The sequence below is a fragment of the Xenopus laevis genome, chromosome 5L, assembly GCF_017654675.1.
Source record: "Xenopus laevis strain J_2021 chromosome 5L, Xenopus_laevis_v10.1, whole genome shotgun sequence".
Taxonomy (NCBI): Eukaryota; Metazoa; Chordata; class Amphibia; order Anura; family Pipidae; genus Xenopus; species Xenopus laevis.
Window position 1 is genome coordinate 121,164,966 of NC_054379.1, and position 12,006 is coordinate 121,176,971.

Below are 12,006 nucleotides of genomic sequence, written 5' to 3' on the forward strand. Positions count from 1 at the left end.
ATGTATGACTATGGGGCCGATTCATCAATAGTCGAATATCGAGGGTTAATTAACCCTCGATATTCGACTGGGAACTAAAATCGTTCAACTTCGAATATCGAAGTCGAACGATTTTGCGCAAATCCTGCGATCGATCGATCAAAGGATTTTTGAACGATTAAATCCTTCGAAACGAACGATTCGAAGGATTTGAATCCAACGATCGAAGGAAAATCCTTCGATCAAAAAATCACAGGCAAGCCTATGGGGACCTTCCCCATAGGCTAACATTGACTTTGGTAGGTTTTATCTACCGAAGTAGGTGGTCGAAGTATTTTTTAAAGAGACAGTACTTCGATTATCGAATGGTCGAATAGTCGAACGATTTTTACTTCGAATCGTTCGAATCGTTCGAATTCGATCGAATTCGATCGAATTTAACCAATTAGATGGTCGAAGTACCCAAAAAATACTTCGAAATTCGAATTTTTTTACATTCGAATTCTTCACTCGAATTTTGTAAATCTGCCCCTATATGTATTACAAGACTGCAACACTAAGGGGCACATTTACTAAGCTCAAGTGAAGGATTCGAAGAAAAAAACCTTTGAATTTCGAAGTTTTTTTTATGTACTTTGACCATCAAATAGGCTACTTCGACCTTCTATTTAGATTCGAACGATTCAAACTAAAAATCGTTCGACTATTCGACCATTCGACCATTCGATAGTCGAAGTACTGTCTCTTTAAGTACCTACCGAGCTACTTTAAACTTACCGAGCTACAATGTTAGCCTATGGGGACCTTCCCCATGAGTTTGCTAAGGTTTTTCTGATCGAAGGAACATCCTTTGATCGATGGATTAAAATCCTTTGAATCGTTCGATTCGAAGGATTTAATCATTCGATCAAACCTTTTTTCCTTCGATCGTTTGATCAAACGAAATTCGGTAAATCCTTCGACTTCGATATTTGAAGTCGAAGGATTTTACTTTGAGGGTCGAATATCGAGGGTTAATTAAACCTCCATATTCGACTTTTAGTAAATGTGCCCCTAAGATTACATACAAGTTTCTAGAAAGAGGAAATGTCATTATGGGTGGGAAACCTAAAGTTTTGTTCAAGCACCATAATGGGTGCAGCTGTGTTAAAGATTTCACAAATAAATAAATAGAAGTGTTATAAAGTAATAGTCATACATATCCATTACTGTGTTTTTATTTACATTGGAAAAGTAAATTCTGCAGCCACTCTTAATAAAAACAATAAAGGGTCATTAAAATGAATGTTCTTGAATATAACAATGACTACCAAAATGTACTGACAATTTAATCAATGTTGTAGTTAACGTTCTACAACGTAGATACAAATCTCAAGCATATAAAACATAAACACATTTTTTATGACTGCCTATTGACATAGATACTGCTACATTACACTGTTATTTCTTTAAATATGACTTTACTCTAGTGTTATTTATCTAGACTTCTCAGTAAAATAATTTATTTTTGTGTAAAAGCCATTTGATAACAGCACACAATGCAATATAAAGTACTGTATTCATACAGTATGTAAATGTATTTTTATTTTGTTTAGGTAGCCAGCATTCCTCAAGTACCAGCTTGTTTCTACCCAAGCAATAATGGATATACTGTTACCAATGTGCAAACCAATGAAAATGGTTTAACAGCAGATCTGCAGAATACAGTACCTGTTCCTCGTTATAAGAATGGCTCTTCCCCCATACAGACTCTTCGATTAACAGTTATCTATCACGAAAATAATATGCTTCAGTTCAAGGTGAAATTCTGATACTATGAATGCATGCTAATACTGTGCATATCTTATTTACAAATACAAAGCAATAGTTGTAATGTTTAATTTCACTTATTGTAACATATCTTTACAAAAAAATCTGTCCTTATAGATTTCAAGATTTTATTTTGTAATGCTATCAGCTATTAATTCAACTAATATATATATATATATATATATATATATATATATATATATATATATATATATACTGTATATATATATATATATATATATATATATATATATATATATATATATATATATATACACACTGCTGTACTGTACAATTTACTGTTGTGCTGTTCTTTGTATAGGTAGCCTTTTTATAAACTTGCTTCATACAAGTTATGAACAAATTTAGGGGCGCTGTTCATGCAACACATTGACCCATCATGTTTCCACTGGTTGCCAACACCTTCACTTGCTCCTTGTTTTCATAGGCCTCACCGTAATGGCTTTTTATTAGGGGTTATATTACATTTTGTTGTAGTATGACTGTAATGGAATAATTGTTTCATTTCTGAGGCTGAAACGGTAAACTGACTCATTAATACATAGAAGCTAGGAAAAGGAATTAACTAGGAAAATAATTATACTTTCACCACATGGCCACGATGGTTGTGATGGTCTACACTTTGGGGCAGATTTATCAAGGGTCGAATTTCAAAGTGTAAAATACTTTGAAATTCAACCATCAAATTAAAATACTTCGAATTCGTATATCGAAGTCAAAGTATTTTTCAGCAAATTTGGCCATCGAACAATCAAAGTAAAATCGTTCGATCAAATGATTTTACTAAAATGTGTAAAGACTTAGAAAATGGTTGTAGAAGGTCCCCATAGGCTAACATAGCAGTTCGGCAGGTTTAATTTGGCGAAGTATTGAAGTCAAAGTTATTTTTAAAGAGACAGTACTTTGATTATCAAATGGTTGAATATTCAAAGTATTTTTACGTTGAATTAAAGTCGAAGTGAATTCAAAGTTGTAGTATCCTATTCGATGGTCGAAGTATCCAAAAAATACTTCAAATTTTGAATTTTTTTACTTCGAAAATTCCCACAAATTCACTTCGACCCTTGATAAATCTGCCCCTTTGTGTGATTAACCCTTTATCACTTTAAAAAATACTTTTTGTGTCTTTTTTTGCCTTTTGCAACTCAGATTAAGGTCATTAAACCAAGAAATACAGCAAAACATAATGAAGATTAAGAAGTTAATTTTGAATTCTCTAGTAAATTATTCTGTAAACTGTTATGGAGCACATGTATGATTTTAGGATGTTTATGGATATAGTTTTATTTGATGATGATGTATTGTGATTAATGATCTGCAGAGCCTCATATATTATTAGGAGTTGTTGTGAAGGCATTTTTTTTTAATATTCCTTAAATAGTTTTGGATCATAGCATTAGTATTCATGTTGTACTGTACTTGCCCTGTATATAGTAAGTCAACGAGAATCATTAATTTGAAGACTTTATTTTTTTATATAGATTGATGATCCTAACAACAAGAGATATGAAGTTCCAGTACCAATAAAAACACCAAGCAGTCCAACAAGCACACAAGAACAGCGAATGTATAATGTTGAAATTGTTAACAACCCCTTTGGGATAAAAATAATTAGGAAAAACTCTGGGACAGTTATGTAAGTAATACTTTGGGGATATTTACTAAAACTCACATTTATCTAATTTGTTTACTAAAACAAAGTCAACCTAACTCGTTTATCAAGCTCAAAAAAGTATGATAGACACCCAAATCCCTTTTATTATTGAGCTGTCACCTGAAAACCCCAGCTTTGGAGTATAATAAATCTCTACTTTTTTTTCACCTCTAAAAATTCTTGTTTTCCCCATTTAAACACACAACCAGAAAAAAACCGAAGTGTAATAAATAGGCCATTTATTTCCATTGCCATTGCCAAGTTTTACAAGGGCTAAAACTTTTTTAATATGCATCTGGCATTTGAGAGATCTTTTTCTCAGTGTAAAAATGCATAGTGACAAAATAGCATCTAACATTTAGCATCTATACCAAAAATGTTTGTTTTCAGTTGTTTAGTCAATTTATAAGAACAAACATATGCTTATAAAATAATAATTTGAAGGTTAATTTAAATAACAGTAAATAAAATATATAATAGCAGTTATGTAATAGAAGGTGTAATAAACCCCTAAGTATTGTTTCTTGCTGCAGGGGAACTAGAATTCCCATATTTACTGACAGCCTGCAGGTAAAAGTTGTAGTTCGACTAAATGTCCTTATCTCAGACTCCAGGGATCTGAATGAATGCTAACACCACATGATATATGTCTGCTGACTCTTTGCCAAGAAAAAATCAGTTTGCGCTGTCCAGAACCAGCATGTATTTATTATATATGACATTAACCCTCTTAGTAAAACCATGTCTTTGTTTCTATGTCCTACAGTATATAAAGACATTTAAATGGTTTTACTTATAATGACATAGAAATCCTCAGTGACTTACAGTATAATGTCATTATTCTTTACGCTAGAGGATACATTGGAGCAGTATTTTTTAGTAATACATTTTGAGCTGTTTCTGTCCTAAAACATAAGAACTTTTTTTCATCTTGTTCTTTAATGTCCTGCACGACAGATACTGAACTCAAATTCTCATGTGGACTCGCATGCTCATGGTCAACACCCATCAATTGTAAGATTACAATTATGTTCTCATACAAGGTTGAAGTTGCTTCTAGATCTTACAGATCCTATTGAGAATAATATAAATATTATATTGCAAATTTTCTGATTCTCCTTGGATGCAGTGTAAAATATTAACAGCAGTAATCTTTGTAGACAGTAACCAGAACAATTTTAATGCTAAATTTGGGTACTTTAAATAGTATATTTAAATAAATAGCAGTGACTGCTGTTGCCTATGAGGAGTACACATTACACTTTGGCCACAAGGTTGGCATCCATGGTCAGACTGGGCCAACAGGACACCAGGAAAAAACCTTGTGGGCCCCGGTTTTTGTGTGCCCCACTGGCCCAGAGCCGCACTCTACACTGCTTCTTGCTGACGCAACCTTCGTTCTTTATGCTGGTCACGGCAAAAACACATTTAGCAACAAGCAATGCAGAACTAGTTTATACATTTGTATTACCTTGTGACCATCAAACAAATGTACCATAAAAATAGACAAAGAGAAAATAGACATAGCAAAAGAAACACGCATAACATATTTAGGGGCATATTTAGTCAAAGTAAAATCCTTCAATGGAACAATCAAAGGAAAAATTAATTCGAAGGATTTTAATCCATTGATCGAACGATTCTCCTTCGATCAGAAATTACTTAGAAATCCTATGGGGAAGGTCCCCATAGGCTAACATTGGTGCTCGGTAGGTTTTAGGTGGCGAAGTAGGTAGTCAAAGTTTTTTTCAAAGAGACAGTACTTTGACTATCGAATGGTCGAATAGTCTAACGATTTTTAGTTTGAATCATATCGAAGGTCGAAGTAGCCAAAAAAAAAAAAACTTCAAAATTTTAAGTATTTTTCAGTCTAATCCTTCACTTGTACTAAGTAAATATGCCCCATAGTATATATAGTATTTTTATTTTCTAGTTGGAACTCTCAAGTTCCTGGATTCACCTTCTCAGACCAGTTTATTCAAATTTCAACTATACTTCCCTCTGGATATATTTATGGACTTGGAGAAACTGAACACAGATCATATCGTCATGACTTGAATTGGGTTACTTGGGGAATGTTTGCCAAAGACCAACCTCCAGGGGTAAGTAGGCAATGTACAGAATCTATACATTATTATGTCCTACACTTAAAAAGTACAATAACAATAATAATATGCATGTACATTTTCATTATTTCTTGCCTAATATGTTTATTTCAAATTACTCTAATAGGAAGTATGTGCTACACAGCAACAAGTGTCACATGCTACACTTTTAGGCGCAAGCTCTATTTTCGTTACTAGTATGAAATAGTAAATGCCAAAACAAAAGGTAGAGCTTCACTCTGATGGCTGATATAGTGAAACCTTATGGGTCTTCTATCAATCTTCTATCAAATTTAGATCATTTCTAAACACTGGGAACATTTTGATCTGGGCAGAAACCTATAAGAACCAATCAGTGATTAGATTTTTTTTCAGCCAGTTGCAGGTAGAGCAATTAAAGTAAACATTTGATTGGTTGTCAGGTAAAAATGTTCCCAGAGTTTAGATATGACACCTCATATACAGCAATATCAAACAAGTTTGTGGCCTTCAACTGTTACTGAGCTAAAATAGACAAAAGGATCATTTATATCATAGGAGATTTTTTTTTTTTAATTCTGTGTGGAATTGCACAACAAGGGGCAGATGTTTCAAGGGTCAAAGTGAATTCGAGGGAAAAGTAAAAAAAAAAAATCGAAATTTGAAGTAATTTTTTGGATACTGTGACCATCGAATAGGATACTACGACTTCGACTTCAAATTCGATTTGAAGTAAAATCATTTGAATATTCGACCATTCGATAATCGAAGTACTGTCTCTTTAAAAAAATGTTGCTTTCAATACTTCGCCAAATTAAACCTGCCGAAGTGCTATGTTAGCCTATGGGGACCTTCTAGATCACTTTTTTGGAAATCGAAGTACAATCATTCGATCTACCACTGAAAAGGATTTAATTGTTCGATCGAACAATTTTACTTCGACCACAGGATACCCAAATTCGATGAAAAAAACTTTGAATTCGATATTTGAGTTCGATGGTCGAATTTCGAAGTATTTTTAACTTCGAAATTCGACCCTTGATAAATCTGCCCCCAAGTGTTCCACTATTTCTTGGTAAAAATAAATATAATGGCAATGTTTTTCTACTGACATTTCACATAGTTTTTTTGTTTGCTCACATTAATGATGAGAGAATCATTTAATCAAAACTCGAATTTTGGTACAAAATGTTATGTTTATCCGTGAAGCATGAATAAACCTGTATTTTTCTTATTTAAACTTGTGATTTGACCTTAATGAATTGAAATGATACACTCTAAATCATTTGTGAATGGAACTGCAAAGCAAATTGTCCATACACACTTATCTTTCCCCTTCACCAGTATTTAGATATATTTATCAATGAGATAAAACAGGCAGAAATGAGTTGACATATGAACTTGAATTAATTTATTTTCAACATTTCGTAAACATGTTTATATTAGGTAAAGTCGTTAATACTCACTAACGATCTGATTTAAAGCTTCAACCAAACCAAACTTTACATGAATCTTTAAAGTTGTGTAGAAAAGCCAATAATAGATATTTCATTTGAATAATGTAATGGAAAGCAGACAATTTTGAAAAGGTCTATTTAAAAAAGATGCGATTGCTTCAAAGTTTTTATACTGCACTAAAACAGTAAATGCTTACTGATTATTAGTTACTCAAGAATTACAACTATACTGCAATGCAAAAGCTTTTGCATTTTAAAGATCCAGTTTTGTCTGCAATCTATCCATAAGCAGTGATTATTTTCCTGTGCTATCTACAAAGGAAATGAGCTCTGCAACTATACATATTTTCAGAAATGCTGTTCAGGTGTAGATATATTGCTGTATCCTAATATTTTTTTGTTTTCTATTTATTTACTGACCTTTCTCGTTTGCAGTATACTTTAAATGCATATGGTGTGCATCCCTTTTACTTGGGCCTGGAAAATGACGGCAATGCTCATGGAGTTTTTCTGCTTAACAGCAATGCAATGGGTAAAAAATGCTAGCGTGTTTTCCTGAGTTCATTAGAAAAGCATTTAACAATTATTGTATCTGTATTCTGCACTTATACTATATCTCTTTATGTCAGATTCTCTATATTATTATTATTCAAGGTTTTAATTAATTTTGCTTTCTTTTGAGAAAGATGAAATTGTAGATTTATCATGTACCATAGGCCAGTTATTAATCTCACATCTGAACTATTTTAAAACAAAGTTGTTGCACATAGAAGTCATTGGTGATCTTGAGCTGTCTGTCTGTCAATCATCACATTCATATTTTAAGATTATATATTTTTTAAGATTATAATTGTATTTATTATGTTTGTAGATGTAACCCTGCAGCCAACTCCAGCACTGACTTATCGCACAGTTGGAGGAATTCTAGACTTTTATGTAGTGATGGGTTCAACTCCTGAGATGGTCGTTCAACAGTACACAGCAGTAAGATATATTCCTTATTTCCATTGTTGTAAAAAGCTTTACATCTTTTGTTTTAATTATTTGTTTAATTTACTTTTTTAATTCATTTCAGCTTATTGGACGGCCTGTTTTGCCAGCATATTGGTCTCTGGGATTTCAGTTATGCCGTTATGGATACCAAAATAACAAAGAAATTGAAGATCTGTATAATGAAATGGTTGCAGCTCAAATTCCCTATGTAAGTCTCAGTATGACAGTTTTGATTGGCATACTCTAGGTGGCATATTTGTAAGGCTATGAACAACTAATCATTGAAATACACTCATATGTCACTTAAAAGTTTAGGGGGTTATTTACTAAACTCAAAAATACAAAAATCAGGAAAAATTCTTGATTTTTTTGTTGTAAAATCGTACTCTTAAAAAATCACACATTTTTCGGAATTTACTGTATTAAACCCAGAGGATGAAAAAGTCCAAATCTGAAAATCAAGCATCTCAGACCAGTTGAGGTTGCATATAAGTCAATGGGAGAATTCCCAATGATTTTTTTTGAGTGAAAATTCCGAAAAAAACATTAGAATCATGAAACTCTGATGAAAAAATCTGAAAAAATTCTGAAAGCAAATTTTCAGAAAAATGTAATAATAAATAAGCTTAAAGAAAAACCTGAGCGGATTTGATTGGAGTTTGTAGCAGAAAATATTGAGATACATTCGGACTTTGATAAATAACCCCCTTATATTTTGTACCATAAAAAATACAAATCCTTCAAGCAGGTATTACTTTTGTGCTATGGAAATTTACAGTTTGCAGTGTTTATACCGAACAGGTAGCCCACAATACTTAATACTTTAATAAGAATTACAGGATAAAAATAGGATTGGTGAGCCCTACTCTCAAACGGTTACAGTCATAATTGCTTGTATGTTTAATCCTGTTAAGAACTCTAAACCCTGCAATCATAAAATCCTTAAATTTAAAGAAACAGTTCAGTACAGTTTAAAGAAACAGGTCAGTACAAAAATGTAACTGGATAAATAGATAAGCTGTGCAAAATAAAAATGTTTTCAATATAACTAATTAGCTGGCAAAAAATGCATTCTAAAAGGGCTGGACTAACAGGTTAAAGAGTTTTACACTGAACAATTCCTTTAAGATAGGATCTGCGATGCTCTATTCAAATACAGCTAGCTAGAATCTTGATGAGTGTTATACAAACACTAAGGGGGTTATTTACTAAATTCCAAATGGCAAAAACTTGAAAAAAATTAGTTTTTTTAGTATAAAGTATGAATTTTTAGTGGAAAAAAAGCCCACAAATTTTTTGGGATTTATTATAACCCGAGGATGGAAAAAGTCAGAATACAAAAATCCAGGGTCTCCGACCTGCCGAGGTTGCATATAAGTCTATGGAAGAAGTCACAAAGATATTTTGACCTGCCCTGGGTTTTGTGCAACAATCCAAAGATTTTGGCGTTTTCGGGCAAAAATCAGAAAAGACAGAGTTTTTGGGTGGAAAAGCTAAAAAATTTGTAAGATTAGTATTTTTCACTAAGAGGCCTATTTACTACCATTCAGATTTCTTTTTTTCCATGAATTACACGTTTTCTCTTATATTAAAGAAAAACAAATTCTGTAAAACTCTTAAAATTCAAGATGCATAGGGGCAGATTTACCTAGGGTCGAATATCGAGGGTTAATTAACCCTCGATATTTGACTGCCGAATTGAAATCCTCCAACTTCGAATATCGAAGTCGAAGGATTTAGCGCTATTTGAAGGATTTTAATCCATCGATTGAAGGATTTTCCTTCGATCAGAAAATTGTTAGGAAGCCTATGGGGACCTTCCCCATAGGCTAACATTGGCCTCGGTAGGTTTTAGGTGGCGAACTAGGGGGTCAAAGTTTTTTTTAAAGAGACAGAACTTCGACTATCGAATGGTCGAATAGTCGAACGATTTTTACTTCGAATCATTCGATTCTAAGTCAAAGTCGGAGTCGAAGGTCGAAATAGCCTATTCGCTGGTCGAAGTAGCCAAAAAAATCATTCGAAATACGAAGGTTTGTTTCCTCTATTTCTACACTCGAGCTAAGTAAATGGGCCCCATAGTGTTAAAACCACAAAAATACAAACTTCTCCAAGTAAAAGCAGTAAGGGTCCCATAGAAGTCATTGGAAGCTGTGCTGATCCTATTGAACTTTTTTGTAGCCATTAGACTTTTTGTTTTAGCCATCACGACTTTTAGAGTTTTTCAGATTTTTTTTTCATTAGTAATTATAAAAACTTGAATTTTTAGAGATATTTGTATTTTTTCCGTAATTTTTTTTTCCATTGGTACACACTAGAGAACCTAACACTGAGGGCACACTCTTACAACTGTTATAGGCAGCTGCTAAATATAACATTTAGCTCCTGCCTATGTCATATAAACATATTGTTGAAATAAGAAAGGACTTGTCCTTGGCTACGGCCTCATAGGAGATCCACTGGAGGCTACTCTGTTCGTTATAACATTTCACAATGAAATAGAAAATGTTTCCAATACTGTTCTACTTTTTATGAATATGTTGGTGTATATTTATTTTCTTTAATTTCAAAAGATTTATATCTTTAGCAGGAGGTGAAGAAATCAGTGGGGGTAAGGGAAATATACACAATATAGATAACATGTAATACAAGAAGGTTTGATGGGAAATAGGAACAGTGTTTCATGTATGTACATTTCCCACCCAACATTCTTTTATCAAGCATACAAGCTTAAAATTTACAATTTTGTGTATGGATACTCATGGCAAAAAAGTAAAAAAAAAAGCATTTCAAGCCTGAGAAAATGTAATGCTATTATGGGAACCAATGTTTTTTTCCTGTTTTCAGTCAGAAGTCAAACTTCTAGAAAACACTGACAAATGCAGGGAAATAAATTTGATAAATTTGCCCCTCTAACCCCCATAAATATAATAAAAGGCATCAAGTTTGCCTAGGAGCAGTAACCCATAGCAACCAATACGATGCTTGCTTTAAAAAGGTGATCAGTAAATGCTACCTACAGATTGGTTGATAAAACGGTAAAATTCATACTCTGTTAGGTTTATGAATAAGGTTTATGGAATAAGGCAAACAGAAATGGAAATGGAAAGTACCAAGACAGAAAATTAATATAATGAATATAGAGACATGACTGTATAGTAATGCTCCACATGTTTACCATGCAATAATTTCCCATTCATTCTCAATTTATTAATCTATAAGATTTAATTTGCTGTTTTAAACTTTCATACTCTAGATGGAGCATGATGCATCATTTAAATCTGCATTGATCAATGTTCATATAGCACTGCTTATAGGATGAGGATTTGGTTTGTAACTGTCCTATCCTAAATAAAATATTTAAGTCTCTTTTAGGCATAATATTCTTTATTAATCTATGATTTACTTATTTGTGAATATTTATTTATTTATTTTTTTGTACAGGATGTGCAATATGCCGATATTGACTACATGGAAAGGCAAATGGATTTCACTTTAGGCCAGAATTTTTCAGGGCTTCCTGCTGTAGTTGACAAAATGAGATCAGATGGAATGAAAGTCATCATTATTTTGGTAGGTAAAAAAGTTTAAAGAGATTAAAACAAATTATACATATTATTAAACAGATATTTTCAAAGACTACATATTTTAAACCTGCAGTGGAATTATTTTATTTCTCTTTGGCCTTTCCTGCATTTTATCACAAAATACCTGTTTATTACCTCAGAAATCCGCATAATTAGCGATGGGTGAATTAATACGGTAGGGGCAAATTTGCACTTTTTGCCGCAAAATTTTATGCTGGTGATGGCTCATTGACTTTAATGGACGCCAGTGTCAACTTTGATGCCGGCACCCATTTTGACGCCGGCAAACTGTCGCAGACGTCAAAATCTACATTCTTGAATTTTTTTTTTTCGCGGAAAATTTGTGAAATTAGTGACGAAGCGAATCCGGACAAATTCGCCCATCACTACCCAGAATGCCTACATCCACTAGGTGGGTAACA

The 12,006-nt window shown here is 33.0% G+C and overlaps 1 protein-coding gene across 2 annotated transcripts in view; it reads left to right on the forward strand.

Annotated features, from left to right (window-relative positions):
• LOC108717032 (maltase-glucoamylase, intestinal) overlaps positions 1-12,006 on the forward strand; it is a 124,217-nt gene that overhangs the window by 88,321 nt on the left and 23,890 nt on the right. For both annotated transcript variants that reach the window (XM_018263744.2, XM_041563350.1), the window contains 7 exons: positions 1,575-1,778; positions 3,291-3,445; positions 5,397-5,565; positions 7,440-7,536; positions 7,876-7,988; positions 8,080-8,205; positions 11,442-11,570. In XM_018263744.2, coding sequence (XP_018119233.1) covers positions 1,575-1,778; positions 3,291-3,445; positions 5,397-5,565; positions 7,440-7,536; positions 7,876-7,988; positions 8,080-8,205; positions 11,442-11,570 — 993 coding nt within the window. The remainder of the gene's footprint in view (positions 1-1,574; positions 1,779-3,290; positions 3,446-5,396; positions 5,566-7,439; positions 7,537-7,875; positions 7,989-8,079; positions 8,206-11,441; positions 11,571-12,006) is intronic.